The following is a 15,931-nucleotide window of genomic DNA, read 5'->3' on the forward strand; positions in this document are numbered from 1 at the left end:
GAGGAACAGAGAGACACATTGAGGAACAGAGAGACACATTGAGGAACATAGAGAGACACATTGAGGAACAGAGAAAGACACATTGAGGAACAGAGAGACGCAATGAAGAACAGAGAGACACAATAAGGAACAGAGAGCGACATTGAGGAACAGAGAGACACATTGAGGAACAGAGAGACACATTGAGGAACAGAGAGACACATTGAGGAACAGAGAGACACATTGAGGAACATAGAGAGACACATTGAGGAACAGAGAGACACTGAGGAATAGAGAGACACATTGAGGAACAGTGAGACACATTGAGGAACAGAGAGACACATTGAGGAACAGAGAGACACATTGAGGAACATAGAGAGACACATTGAGGAACAGAGAGACACTGAGGAATAGAGAGACACATTGAGGAACAGTGAGACACATTGAGGAACAGAGAGACACATTGAGGAACAGAGAGACACATTGAGGAACATAGAGAGACACATTGAGGAACAGAGAAAGACACATTGAGGAACAGAGAGACACAATGAAGAACAGAGAGACACAATAAGGAACAGAGAGACACATTGAGGAACATAGAGAGACACATTGAGGAACAGAGAGACACTGAGGAATAGAGAGACACATTGAGGAACAGTGAGACACATTGAGGAACAGAGAGACACATTGAGGAACAGAGAGACACATTGAGGAACATAGAGAGACACATTGAGGAACAGAGAGACACTGAGGAATAGAGAGACACATTGAGGAACAGTGAGACACATTGAGGAACAGAGAGACACATTGAGGAACAGAGAGACACATTGAGGAACATAGAGAGACACATTGAGGAACAGAGAAAGACACATTGAGGAACAGAGAGACGCAATGAAGAACAGAGAGACACAATAAGGAACAGAGAAACACATTGAGGAACAGAGAGGGGTGCCCTCATCTTGGATAAGGTTGCATGGCTCAAATGTCTCAAGTAGAAATTATTGTTACACATTACTTAGAGCCCACAGGTATAATGAATTATAATGCAGTCATAATGCTCTCATAGGGATCACAAGTGATTCTCAGTCTGTTGAATAGATGCCACATAATAAGACATCATGTCATGTTGGACATAATAAAACATTATAAGAGCTGAAAAAATACTTAAAACAAGTCATAAAAATTAGGGAAAGTGCTGTGAAAACATAATTAGTGATTGTGTGAGTTTACCCACAAGGGTTGGTTAAACCGGTCCTAGCGGTCCTAGCTTAAAGAGGTCCTAGCTTAAAGAGGTCCTAGCTTAATTATTACAGAGGTCCTAACTTAAAGAGGTCCTAGTTTAGGCACAGTGCAGTCAAAAACGTGATTTTCCTGTGTTTTATAGATATTTCCACACAATGAGGTTGGAATTTTGCTGTGAAATTGTGAAAATTATGATAATTATGCCCTTTAAGTATAAGAGCTGTTTAAAAAGACTGCCTGAAATTTCTGCCTGTTTTGGTGGTATGGAGCTTATGCCTTTCCATGGTTACACCACTATGCTGTCAGTTATTTAATAGAACAATTAGAAAGAGAGTTTCAAACCTCTCTGCCAATACCAGCTAGTTTTCACTTTTCCCCTCCTAACACAGACCACTCCCAGACCGTCCGAGGGAAATTCTCGCTTGAGAAATGTTTCATTGCTAAGAAGATATTTCTGTTTCTTGTTGACTATTTTAACTGAAATCAATGACAGTAAGATACTTAATTGTTACCCAGAAATGATTTGATATTGAGATAAAAACGGCTGCATTGGAACTTTAAAGTGGTCCTAGCTTGGAGAAGCTATATCCTAATCTAGATACTGAGTTCTGAGGCATAATATTTCCCCCTAGTGTGGGAGAACCTGGTCAGTTTATGACCATCTTCCCTTTCTCCCCCCCAGACAGCCCAATTCTCATTCAGCTCTAATTCCCTGGCAGCTCCGTTTAAAGGTTGCATGCTAACAGGGATTTATATGACCTGCAGAACAAACTGTGAAGAGCCGAAGGTGGTTTAAAGGCCTCACTGTGCTCGCAACGTTTAGTTTTCCACGATGCCAGTTTGTAGGGGAAACCAGTGAGGGGCTAAACCTGCGGGGGAATCTGGCCTGGAGCCTCCGTACTGGTTGACAGTCAGGAGGAAACTGATCTTGTCATAAAGCTCTGCCTTTAATCTCATCATCATGACTGGCAGGGGGCCAGAGGGGTGAGCGATGGGGCTTACCCCACTTCTGGGGTGATTGACCATTGCAAGGCCATTAACTGTAAACTGGAGCATTGCAGAACTCGTGTAATATAAAGACGCCAACTAACAGAAAACACATAGAAGTCCAATGTGACATGTAGCCAAAAGGAATCATATGATTTAGCTTCGTTTTTTGTGCTTTTCGTGCCTGCAATGGTGCCGATGCACTGAGCTATAATGATTGACAGGCATTGGAAGTATGCTTGTAATGCTGGTAAACATAGTGTGAAACAACTGATCTGAAGACTGTGGCAAGTAAGCAGAAAACATCTAACCATGCAGTAGTTACGGTAAAGGCTTGGTTCTTTGGCTCAGCCAGACACAGATGCACATGCATATCCCATTAGTAGATATACATGTGAGATAGACTCAGTGGGATTTGGGTTAGCTCAACTGTGCAGTCATAATGGTTGAACTGGGAGTGATAGCATTGCAATGAGATGGATTTATCACGCTCCAGTGCACTTTCACACAGGTATCTAGCCCGTTATTACAGCACTCTCCAGGACGTCATCAACTGTAATGTGTGTGTCAGTGGTCGTTGTCATGGATTTAGGAGCCATAAATCCTGACATGTGAATCCATTAACAGTAACCAGGTTTCCAGCCATCCTTTTTATGTAAAGTAAAGTACATGTTGGATAAAAAATGTCACGACAGGCCTGATGGGAACAGCAAATCTGTCGGTAAATCTGTCGACAAAAGAAATCCGCTAGACAAGGTGGGAGTTAATTATGCGAGATATGGCGGTGGAAACGCCTCTATGTGAATACATTGATAAATATTGAGGGTCTCATTCTGGTGACATGATGATCACTGCTTGGCTGGCTGCCGTTTGACAAATCAAAATGATTATCCATAACAATCTCATCATTAAAGTAGCCTGCTGTATATGCTATCTGTTGGCTAGAGTGCACGTGCCAAAGTCATAGGGGGCACATTCACTATATAATGCAAGATTTGTGGTGAAAAAAACCATCATTAGAGTTGTGAGGGAAACCCATTTAACTTGGATTTATTATTCAGTACATGGGAATTTAAATGCAAAAGTTATTTCCATGTGCACTACATCATCACGCACACCGTTTTATCCGCAACAAGCATGTGGTTTTTATGCAGATTTTAGAATATTCGCATGAACATCTGTAGCCAATTGGATGTAAACCTTGTGAGACAGTTATTTGGGTCAGAAGAAAGAAAACATGCTTACCTTTGGAGGTCCTTCTGAGGCCTGGACACATTTGGAAAAGACAAAGAAATATTAGAACTTGATATTGAAATAGCATATTGCCTGTTCAATTAAATATGATGCTTTATAGGTAGTAGATCAATGGATTTATAGCTGTTAATGACGCTTACCTGAATTCAACTACAAAGACCTTCTTGAATCCTGGTAACCTTTCAAATGCATCTTCAATCTAGATGAGAATGATGAAAAGAAAACACACTTAATTAATTACCACTTCATGTTGGAGTTTTTCTCAGGAGAATGAAAAAGATCCACCCTGTTCACCAGACATGCCTGCATCTACACCAGTACTGCGAATCCTTTACGCCACCAGTTAGCGATATCATTCTCAGTCCAGGACCACATAGTATGATCAGTTACTGCAGTATAGACAAAAATCAAGTCAGTCCCCTGTCCAAGTCTGTGTAGTGGCTGTATGTGTGCTAAAGCTGTCCTCTAGGATCTGTGCCACCTCCCTTCTTTCCCATCTTGGCCAGCAGCAGTAAGGCTCTGTCCTGTTGTTTACTTATTCATCCTCTCTATGTCTGCATCTCAAATGACACCCTATTCCCTATTTAGTGCACTAATTTTGACCCGAGCCCCATGGGGCTCTGATCAGGCCCTGGTCAAAAGCACTGCACTATATTGGGAAATAGGCGGCCATTTGGGACACGTCTATAACTAATGGCCTCTGCTCTGACATAAACTCTGGCTCTGCCGGAGAAAAGGACAAAATGTGAGGTGGCAACATCCAGCGATGGGAATACACCGTCCGTCACTGTGGGTTCCCAGCAGAGGACATGTTTCCAGAGCTGTCACACTGACTCTTGGATTTTTCCAGGCAGCTTTCTTCCAGTTCTTCAGTGAATACAGTATGTAGCTGGCAAGCCCGGACAACCAGTACAACATTCAAAAGCTGTTTACAGTAAATAGATACAGTAGAATATATATAGATATCTTTCAACCTCTTCCGAACTTTCTGTTTCTACTCTGTACACGCAAGAGTTAATCATGTAAAATACACTGTCTAAAACATTAGGAACACCTGCTTTCCATGACAGATGGATCCCTTATTGATGTCACCTGTTAAATCCACTTCAAACAGTGTAGATGAAGGGGAGAAGACGGGTTAAAGAAGGATTTTTAAGCCTGGAGACAATTGAGACATGGAGTGGGTATTTGTGCCATTCATAAGGTGAATGGGCAAGACAAATTATTTGAGTGCCTTTGAACTGGGTATGAGAGTAGGTGCCAGGCACACAGGTTTGAGTGTTTAAAAAAACTGCAACGCAACAGTTTCCCGTGTGTATCTAGAATGGTCCACCACCCAAAGGACATACAGCCAACTTGACACAACAGGAAAGTATTGGAGTCAACATGGGCCAGCATCCCTGTGGAACGCTTTCGACACCTTGTAGAGTCTATGCCCTGACGAATTGAGGCTGTTCTGAGGGCAAACGGAGGTGCAACTCAATATTAGGAAGGTGTTCCTAATGTTCTGTACACTCAGTGAACATCCTGTATGTGAAAACAAAAACAAAAGCGGGTGTCAAAAAGGACGGGACCAAGCAATTGTTTTTACCAAGAGCCTGCATGGGGACAGCAGTATACCAACTCTACTGTACCTTATGGGTGAAATGTTTGGCCACGCGTTGGTAGTAGAAGCTAGAGGGGTCTCTCAGGGCGTCGTTGTAGTTCTCTCCCTTCAGCTGGATGCTGAGTTCTACCACCTGCTCCTTCATGGGTGTGTACGGCCTCGTCATGATGTCCTCGACCTCATTGCCCAGCTAAACACAGGACACAAAACAGATCACATCATTACAATATCACTTCACTCTCATTCATTTCAGTAGACAGTGTCTTTAATCTATAGCTGATGCACCTCTCTTATTGTGTGTTTAAGAAGGCTTCTATCCTTTATGAAGTAACAATTTGATTATTGATTCTGTATTTCATTGATTGCAATAATAATAACCTCATCATTGCTTACCGTGTTTTCCACCTCTGTTATGATATCTTGGATCCCCAGGAAGTCATCATTTGTTTCTTCTGGTTCTTCTGTGACCCTATAACGACCACCATTATTGTTCTCCTCTGCATCCCTATAATGATCGCCATTATTGTTCTCCTCTGTGTCCGTCAAAATTCCAGTTTCAGTGGTGACCTCATGAGTAATCTCCACAGCAGCCTCCTGTGTCGCCTCTGGAGTGGACTCACCTGCAGCCTCTGTGGTTATCTCTGCTACAGCTTCTGAACGCTCTAGAATGATCTCTTCGGAAGCCTCTTCTGTAGTTTCTGTAATTATCTTTTTGGAAGCCTCTTCTGTAGCTTCTGGAATGATATCGTCTACTGCCTCAGATGGGACCCCTTCTGAAGCCTCTGGAGTTTCCTCCTCTGATGGTTCTGGAATTTCCTCCTCTGAAGTTTCTGGAATTTCTTCGTCTGAAGGTTCTGGTGTTATCTCTTCTGGAGTCACTGAAACTATTTCTTCTACAGTTTCTGTTGAGTCTTCTTCAGCAGCTTCCAGCATTATCTCTACAGTCTCTGGGGGGATTTCTTCTACAGCCTCTGGAGTGTCTTCCACTGCAGTCTCCAAAGGGACCTCTTCTGCTTCCTCAGGAACTTCTTCAGTAGACTCCGGAGTTACCTCTATCTCCACCTCGGGATTGTCCTCTACTGCAGTTTCTTCTGTAATCTCCTCAGCCTCTGGAGGTTCCTCCACTACATATTCTGGAGTTACCTCTACTTCAACCTCAGGAGTGACCTCCAAAGTGGCTTCTGAGGTGACCTCCACCGTAACTTCCTTCATCTCTACTTCAGCCTCAGGAGTGACTTCAGCCTTTATTGTTGCTTCTTCAGTGATCCCTGTTACATCCTCTGGAACGGCATTTCCGGAAGTTTCTGGAGTGACTTCTTCCTCAGGACCAATCTCTATTACCACTTCATTAGTAGTAGTGGCCAAAGTATCCTCTAGTACAGCCTCTGGAGTGATCTCCTCAGTAGCCTCGAGAATCAAATGCGTTGTGGCGTCTGAGATAACTTCCTCTAAAATCTCAGGGGTCTCCTCTTCAGTGTCTTCTGGGGCAACATTTACGGTAGCCTCTGAGGTGACCTCCACAGGGAGCTCCTGAATGTCTCCATCTGAATCCTCTGAGGTGACCTCCACAGGGGGCTCATGAACGTCTCCATCTGAACCCTCTGAAGGGATCTCCATGGCAGCTTCAGGCTCTGAATTGTCCTCTGGAGAAACTTTTGGAATCAACTCTGCTGCAGCTTCCTCATCTGTAGTCTCAGAAGTGTCCTCTGGGGAAATGTCTGGAGTTAATTCTGCTGCATCCTCTGGAATATCCTCATCTGTAGTATCTTCTGACGTTGCTTTGGTAGCAATGTCTGAAGTGGTCTCCAAAGTGATGTTTTCTTCTACCGCAGCCTTTGTGATCTCCTCATCTGTGGTATCTGAAGTGACCTCTGTAGCAGCCTCTTTAATCTCCTCATCTATGGTGTCTGAAGTGATTTCTGTGTCACCCTCTTTGATCTCCTTGTCTATGGTGTCTGAAGTGATTTCTGTAGTACCCTCTGTGATCTCCTTGTCTATGGTATCTGAAGTGATTTCTGTAGTACCCTCTGTGATCTCCTTGTCTATGGTGTCTGAAGTGATTTCTGTAGTACCCTCTGTGATCTCCTTGTCTATGGTATCTGAAGTGATTTCTGTGGCAGCCTCCGAAGGCGCTTCAGAAGTGGTTTCAGAAATGTCCTCCAAAGAAGTTTCTGGAATAAATGTTATTTCAGGTTCTGGGATATCCTTGTCTATGGACCCAACAGGCATAACGATGGCAGCTTCTGAAGGGACCTCTGCAGGGATCTCAATGGCAGCTTCTGGTGGGACCTCTATAGGGATCACAATGGCAGCTTCTGGTGGGACCTCTGAAGCGGCTTCTTCTGCCTCCTCCACTGTATTGTGTGTGGTATCTGAGATTACTTCCTCATACATTTTCCCAATTACCTCATTAATGGGCTCGTGGATGACAGTGACAATAGGTTCAGGTGTGATCTCCACAGTGTCATCTGAGGTAGCATCGGATGTTTCCTCAACAGCAGCCATATTAACCTCCTGGACAGCCTCATCGCTAGTCTCAGCAATGACTTCAACTGCTGTTTCGGAGTTGATGTCAAAGGCAGCTTCGGTAGTGGCGTCCTCTCCTATCTCCTGTAATTTCTCGTCGGTCTCTGAGGTGACGTCGATGTCAGCATCTTCAGTCACAGAGTCAGTAGTTTCTGGCGGGACCATCTCTGTGACCTCCTCAACTGGCTCTGCAGTAATGACAGGAATGATGTCAACATCTCCTCGCAAGGTTGGGAAGGTGTCTGGCTGTACGACAATGACTTCATTGTCTACAGAAGAAAACAAGAAGGGACCCAGAAACAAAGAATATATAAGTATGAATAAAAAGAGGGTTTATTATATGTGACACAGAATACAATTATATAAGAAAACATTCTACATGACATCAATGAATTGCTACTGAACATGTCTGGCACTAAAATTGAAAAGCAGTGTGTTCAGACAAGCGGTTCAGACAATCTCTTAGGAAAGTCTAGCGGCCCCTCTATCCACTGTCAACGTGGTGTGTCATTAAGAAGGATTAAAGGCCTATTCTGGGAGCAACGCGTGTCTTGATCAGGCTACAGTAGTCCTATGCAGCACCCACAATAACCTCAAGACAGTACTACACTACAGACAGGGGTAATAGTCTAGCTATACTGTCACTGATCAACAGATGGCATAAAAGACAGATGAATTTTGCCCAGAGACTGAATTGAGGTTAAGAGGTTAACCTTTTTGGGTGGTGGCCAATTCTGGTGGAGTTGCCGCGGTTGGACTGTGTGAAAGAGAGACAATCAATCAGTAACTTCCACATGTTGGACTGTGTGAAAGAGAGACAATCAATCAGTAATTTCAACATGTTGGACTGTGTGAAAGAGAGACAATCAATCAGTAATTTCAACATGTTGGACTGTGTGAAAGAGAGACAATCAATCAGTAACTTCATCATGTTGGACTGTGTGAAAGAGAGGCAATCAATCAGTAACTTCAACATGTTGGACTGTGTGAAAGAGAGACAATCAATCAGTAACTTCAACATGTTGGACTGTGTGAAAGAGAGACAATCAATCAGTAACTTCAACATGTTGGACTGTGTGAAAGAGAGACAATTAATCAGTAATTTCAACATGTTGGACTGTGTGAAAGAGAGACAATCAATCAGTAATTTCAACATGTTGGACTGTGTGAAAGAGAGACAATCAATCAGTAACTTCATCATGTTGGACTGTGTGAAAGAGAGACAATCAATCAGTAACATCCACATGTTGAACTGTGTGAAAGAGAGACAATCAATCAGTAATTTCAACATGTTGGACTGTGTGAAAGAGAGACAATCAATCAGTAACTTCGACATGTTGGACTGTGTGAAAGAGAGACAATCAATCAGTAACTTCCACATATTGGACTGTGTGAAAGAGAGACAATCAATCAGTAATTTCCACATGTGATACAAAAGATTCTAGGTTGTAAAGCTCCCACTTTACAATAAGTACCCCTCATACCTGTGTAATAAAATGGCAGTTACACAGGAATGTACAGCGTCATTACAATAATTACATAGTACTTCAAACTGGTATACCTGTTCAAATGGCTTTCAAGCTATTGTGATGTCATTTGCAAATCTTTAACATTTTGTAAATCAAAACCAGGTATTACATGTTGTTACACTGTAGCCCTGTATGTAACTACCAGGCATTACACTGTAGCCCTGTATGTAACTACCAGGTATTACACTGTAGCCCTGTATGTAACTACCAGGTATTACACTGTACCCATGTATGTAACTACCAGGTATTACAAAAGTAGACCTGCTATAATACTTTCCTGTTACTGTCTACATGCGTGTAGCTTACAGGCACAGCAAGCTGTCTACAGCAGTGGCTATGATCATACAACAATGTAGTAGTTGTATGAATCTGGTTGAAGCGAGGGGGGAAAGGTTGAGCAGGCTGCAGAGCTGTGTGGTGCACGGAGGCTGCCGTGACGGCACATTTACATATTACATTTTCATCATTTAGCAGACTCTTATCCAGAGCGACTTATATACATGTTCATACTTTTTTCATACTAGTCCCCGTGGGAATCGAACCCACAACCCTGGTGTTGCAAGCGCCATGCTCTACCAACTGAGCTACATGGGACTACATCACTGTTATGGATAGCATACAACACAGCAGTGTTTCTATAGAGCTGTGTGGGCACCAAGACAGCAGGCTTTAGTGTTGGGAACAGGCCTACCTGCACACTTTGGACCCTGAGCTTGTGGGCTCACTGACGTGGATGGGACGGGGATGAGGAGAACATGGAAGTGGTGTAAATACAATGTGGTTGATGAGGGGTTGAGGTTGAGTAACGTGTGTGACGTTCAGCGGGATGCAACATTCTGTACGTCTGTTCTAAGTGACCCGAACCTTCTGTAACGTTGCATCCTGCTGAACGTAACCCAGGCATGTACTTATTTTGCGTTGTGACAGAATGCAAGTGCTGGTATCTCACAGAGACATTGGAACGTTTGGAACTCACCTATTCGGAGCAGCAGTCATCACCACTCTCTGAAATAAAAACAGAATCCATTGATAAATAAAGCTTCTCAATCACATACAAATAAACTACACACACTTGGACACACACACCCATACTCACACACATCAATATCCGTAACGTTTTACACATCAAAATGTACAAAATTCTCACTCACAGCCCTAACAAGAGAGACGTGCTCCTCTGATCGGCTGAAGTTGCTGCCAATCTCCATCACGCTGACAGTTCCATCCTGACATAAGTTAACCCAGGCCTGGTACTCATCTCTCTCAGGTAGACGGTCCCAGAAGATCTTGAACGCCTCCCACACCGTCTCCTGACACACTGGGCAGCACACAGACACAGGACTGGGTCAGAGACTAGCTTTCACACCTGGAATTTTTTGTGTACTTCCTGATTGGACAGAATTGAAATGGAATTGACCCCAACTCTGATTGACACAGAGACATGTGACACAGAGGTCGCACTCTGTGACACAGATGGATGTAGAAGAAGACCCGCTTAACGTATATGAATATTCAATCTAGATATAAATAACACTGTGTAGTACAAGGACATGGTAACCAAAACCAACATTGACATTTAGCTGACATTTAGCCAGCGATCCTGACAGGAAAAATCTCTCCAATGGACAGCTATGAAAAATGAAGGCAATCAGGGAAATGTGAGGTCATTTTTTGATCCATACACACATATACTCCCAGGTTCCAGACAGCATCACCATTTCACCACCCCTGCTGACATTGAAATTACTTCTCAGCTCAAGACATGTGGTTTTCACAATGTACCAGTACCTCTGCTTTGGAACAAAAAAGCTGGCAAAAAACGTTAACCCCCTTTCTTTTTCTCTCAATCTGCAGCCACATCTGTAGGCTACATTTCAGGTTTGGAGGCTGAGGACAACCAGAAAGCCCTTGGTAGAGGAGCTAGCGGGAGCAGGCCTGAGGGCTCTCATATTTTCCTGGCAGCATGGCTCATCTGATCAATGTCTAGAGGACTACTATTTCGGTAGCGAGGCAGGGTTCAGACCGAGGACTGGGGCTTTCTCTCTAAGCTTCCCCAGGTGGAGCACCACGTGTTCGGGTTGAACTGACAGAAGGGCACCCTGGTGCAAGGCTCTCTGCCTGGCCTCACCTGAAATCTGGCCCTTACCCGTATCAATCAGTCTGTACCAAAATGAGGTTTGACTTTGACCTTAAATGTGGAGCGTTTCTCAGCCTCCATGACTGACTACCATAACTATAGCCCTTGAATCATAATAGATTAGTTACTGTCGTTGATTGACTTCTAGTAATTTCCCTTGAGTTCCAACAAGGTTCTGAACCATTGTTCCAAACAAACGACTGATAGAGAATGGTAACACCGGGCTGTATTTCAACAGCTGAAGCCATGCACGTGAATGACCATAGGGCTTTAATAAAGAGGCTGGAAAAGTACTGCTTACTGCATGGTTCATGCAGTGATTAAAGAGCACACATTTACATGACAAACATCTATTTATCTTCCCCACCTGTCCATTCCCAATTAAATATAAGATCATCCCAGAAAGTTGTACTCATTTTGATGGTATATAATGGTTTATATACCATCACTCACTCTTAGAAAAAAAAGGCGCTATCTAGAACTTAAAAGGGTTCTTTGGCTGTCCCCATAGGAGAACCTTTTGAGGAACCCTTCTTGGTTGCAGGTAGACCCCTTTTGTTTCCAGGTAGAACCCTTTTGGCTTCCACGTAAAAGAGGGTTTTACGTGGAAGCCAAAAGGGTTCTACCTGGAACCAAAAGGGTTATTCAATGGGGACAGCCGAAGAACCCTTTTGAAAACCTTTTGCATAAGAGTGCATGCACCACAGGAATTCAATTAATCTGGCTGAACAACAAAGATTGTAGATGAATAGACTCCAGGTCATAATGAATCCCCAGGGCCCATGAGATACAGTAGTGAAAAAGCTTACCTCGCTGGTGAAAGTACTTCAGATGGTTTTCTATCGCCTGGTCTACAGTCTCTTGAGAACAAAGCTTCACTCCACTGGGGAAAAGAATATTCCGCTTTCGTCTAGAAATAGCACCCTTTCCTTTGTATGTCTTGTGGGTCAAGGCCTCCAGACCTTCATCTGACTCCAGTTGTCTTGAAATCCCAGAGGGGTCTTGAGATTTCAAGTGTTTCACTACCAAACCTCTATCCATAGCAACCCCATGCGAAGCATCTGTAAAAGTACATGAGACAGTTAAACATGTGATCAGAATTCAAACAGCCATCATTAAATCCTCTACTGTACCTACCCGTGTCAAAGTATCCTGTCAGAAGGATGGCAGACACAACCCAAAAAACACAGTTCCTCGTTAGCCCCGGCATTTCTCAAAGAGCCAAGATCCAAGATGCAGCCCCAGTCTAGAGTAAATATTCTCAATCCTTCTCAGTTCATCAACAAGAGGGTTTTGTTTACTGTCCATCCACTTGATAGCATTGTGTAAAAATAGGGCTATTCCTCTGGTTATTCCTCGTGAGCTAGGCTATACCCCCAGTGTAACGGGATGTGGTTACAGTGCTGAAGACAGCTCCCCAGCCTTACTCAGGTAAGCAGATGGGACTTTGGCAAGAGATTTCTTTCTGCTTCCTAATCCTATTTGATAAGCTTTAGTGGTGCCTCTGCAAGACTTTAGTCTAACCGTGCATGGTTGTTTAACTTGTGAGTAATCTGTGTAGGCCAATGTTGGGAATAGGGATAGTGATTGTCATTTTATTTTTTACATAATTGCATATTTTCACAGCTGCAAAACATGCAAAAACAACTGATCCTACTTGGACATACTTTATATCCTATAAATTGCTCATTTAAGTGATATGATTGGCTTGGTCTGCTTATTAAATGATTAAAACATTAATTCATTACTTACTCATTCCTTTTATATTTACAGTACTGCAGAGTTTCACAATGTGAAATGTGATTCTCACGGTGACATTATCAACAGATGTGAAATGCATTCAAAATCACCACAAATGGATTGTGACCTTCATTTAAGCTAGAGAGAGTATGTGAATGTGTCCTTTGTCTCTGTCTTTCAGGGCAATCTTGAAACCTCTCTGCCCAATGCCATTACACACAGCAGTAAGTATAGTTAGGTCAGTATAAATTCAGGTGAGTACAGATGTAGGATCTCAATTTGATCACTCTTTTGTCGCTGAGAATTTTCCCGCACAGCAGGAAATGCAAACTTGTAGTGTATTCAAGTTTTAAAAAGGATTCTAAAGTTCGTAATTTCCACTTTAAAATGTATCAAACCCTACAAGAAATGTCCATTCATTATAATCCACATAATTAAAATGTGCTGTTTCTCCAGGATTATTTTCCTGCTGTAGCAAACTGGCTCAAATTAAGATATTACAGCTGTATGTGTAGGTGAGTCAGTAGAGGTCAGTGTTTGTGGAACCTGCTGTACCACAACACAGACATGCAATCTTTCCGGGAGGCTGATTTGGTGGTGAGTAATGAACATTGCTGCCAATAAGCTCGCCTGACCTGTAGCAGGACAGTGCAGCTCAAGGGGGTAGACCCAGGTGACTAGATGCTACTTATCCTTTCTGACAGGAAAGGTGCTTATTCCCTTCAGGACAGAGGAAATCAGAACAGAACAGCAAACGGAATTGTCCGTCTGTCTATTGTATTCACAACGTCTAACATTGTTGTGGCAGACAATTGACATCTGTAAATAGGACTTCAAATAAGGGCCAGTGTTTGGTATAGAGCATTGGATTCATTCCAGTATCAATCAAATTTATTTATAAAGCCCTTCTTACATCAGCTGATGTCACAAAGTGCTGTACAGAAACCCAGCCTAAAACCACAAACAGCAAGCAATGCAGGTGTAGAAGCACAGTGGCTAGGAAAAACTCCCTAGAAAGGCCAGAACCTAGGAAGAAACCTAGAGAGGAACCAGGCTATGAGGGGTGGCTAGTCCTCTTCTGGCTGTGCTGGGTGGAGATTATAACAGAACATGAGTTATAGATCCGTCATTCTCATTGAAAGAAAGTCTAAGAAGTGGTAGATCTGTTCTGTGTGTGCTAATTCTATGCTTCCTATTCTTAAATTTAGGTTTTGCATCTTTTACTTTCGGTTTTGCACACCAGCTTCAAACAGCTGAAAATACAATATTTTTGCTTATGGAAAATATATTTCAACAGCAGTTGAGATGGTACTATGATTCTCGACACTATACTTGCTTATTTTGTCACATAAACTGAAATTAGGCAAACTATTAGAACTTTAACAAGCAGGAAATGGTGGAGCGATTTCTGCATAGTGCAACTTTAAGCTAACACTTATTTATTATAAAGAACACTAGTCACTCCACTATGTCTTCCTGTGTTTCAAAACACAAGGAGACGAAAACAGGAAGTGATCTGGCCCATCAAAGGGATGATTCACTTATCTATTGGCGTCATGGCATTCACATCATTGGAGAAGTACTACATGATCAGATTTGAGCTACACCCGATGACCTTTCCACTAGTCCTGAATCCCAAGCAAATGCACAGCTGGTTGATAAATCTCCTCTTTGCACGGTAACACAACTGACGTGCATGTAGTTCAGTGACTCGACTGTGTCCCAACTGGGACCCCTTAGTAAGACTTGATAGCACTGTTTTCTATCGGTGCTATGGATACTTAGAGACTATGCATGGGGGAGAGCTGTTATTAAAGCCATTGTGGTTTTGGAAGTAGAATGGCATAGCTAGCATATCATCCAGTGAAAGTCATTTTCTATGTCTTTTGGGAGTCCGTTGAATATGCCGTAATTTTCCAGTCCACGCATGGGTTCACTTGTTTGAAGGTTCCATAAATTATCTAGACAAGAAGTTGACACCCAATAGTGGATTTGTACAGAGAAGAAGAAGAAATCAGAGGGTTATCCTTGTTTCCAGGGGGGTGGAGTAAAACCACTGAAACATCTCAGAGGGGATATGGGTGTTCTATGCAAGGGTTAGGGTTGGGCTAGGGTTAGAGTTATGGGTATGGTTGAGGCTAGGTTTGAACAGGATGTGGACATGAAGGTAGGGTTAGGGTTGAACCAGGATGTGGACATGAAGGTAGGGTTAGGGTTGAACCAGAATGTGGACATGAAGCTAGGGTTAAGGTTGAACCAGGATGTGGACATGAAGCTAGGGTTAGGGTTGAACCAGGGTGTGGACATGAAGCTAGGGTTAGGGTTGAACCAGGGTGTGGACATGAAGGTAGGGTTAGTGTTGAACCAGGATGTGGACATGAAGGTAGGATTAGGGTTGAACCAGGATGTGGACATGAAGGTAGGGTTAGGGTTGAACCAGAATGTGGACATGAAGGTAGGGTTAGGGTTGAACCAGGATGTGGACATGAAGGTAGGATTAGGGTTGAACCAGGATGTGGACATGAAGCTAGGGTTAGGGTTGAACAGGATGTGGACATGAAGGTAGGGTTAGGGTTGAACCAGGGTGTGGACATGAAGCTAGGATTAGGGTTGAACCAGGGTGTGGACATGAAGCTAGGGTTAGGGTTGAACAGGATGTGGACATGAAGGTAGGGTTAGGGTTGAACAGGATGTGGACATGAAGGTAGGGTTAGGGTTGAACCAGAATGTGGACATGAAGCTAGGGTTAGGGCTAGAGGTAGAGGTAGGGTTAGAGGTAGGGTTAGAGGTAGGGTTAGAGGTAGAGGTAGAGTTAGAGGTAGGGTTAGAGGTAGAGGTAGGGTTAGAGGTAGGGTTAGAGCTAGAGGTAGGGTTAGAGGTAGGGTTAGAGGTAGAGGTAAGGTTAGAGGTAGGGTTAGAGGTAGAGGTAGG

At 43.2% G+C, this 15,931-nt stretch overlaps 1 protein-coding gene and 1 non-coding gene across 2 annotated transcripts in view; both read right to left on the minus strand.

The window, feature by feature from the left end:
• LOC109890320 (interphotoreceptor matrix proteoglycan 2-like) overlaps positions 1–12,644 on the minus strand; it is a 29,452-nt gene extending 16,808 nt beyond the window's left edge. The window contains exons 1-10 of the mRNA XM_031792260.1: positions 12,398–12,644; positions 12,070–12,321; positions 10,275–10,441; positions 10,100–10,128; positions 9,815–9,847; positions 8,308–8,351; positions 5,462–7,863; positions 5,097–5,258; positions 3,603–3,661; positions 3,454–3,474 (exon numbers count right to left, since the gene is read on the minus strand). Of these exons, the coding sequence (XP_031648120.1) occupies positions 3,454–3,474; positions 3,603–3,661; positions 5,097–5,258; positions 5,462–7,863; positions 8,308–8,351; positions 9,815–9,847; positions 10,100–10,128; positions 10,275–10,441; positions 12,070–12,321; positions 12,398–12,470 (3,242 nt within the window). The 5' untranslated portion in view covers positions 12,471–12,644. The remainder of the gene's footprint in view (positions 1–3,453; positions 3,475–3,602; positions 3,662–5,096; positions 5,259–5,461; positions 7,864–8,307; positions 8,352–9,814; positions 9,848–10,099; positions 10,129–10,274; positions 10,442–12,069; positions 12,322–12,397) is intronic.
• On the minus strand, positions 9,645–9,719 carry trnaa-ugc (transfer RNA alanine (anticodon UGC)). Its single transcript has one exon. It is a non-coding gene; the product is annotated as a tRNA-Ala (tRNA).
• Positions 12,645–15,931: the final 3,287 nt, after the last annotated feature.

This window comes from Oncorhynchus kisutch, linkage group LG16, assembly GCF_002021735.2.
Source record: "Oncorhynchus kisutch isolate 150728-3 linkage group LG16, Okis_V2, whole genome shotgun sequence".
Taxonomy (NCBI): Eukaryota; Metazoa; Chordata; class Actinopteri; order Salmoniformes; family Salmonidae; genus Oncorhynchus; species Oncorhynchus kisutch.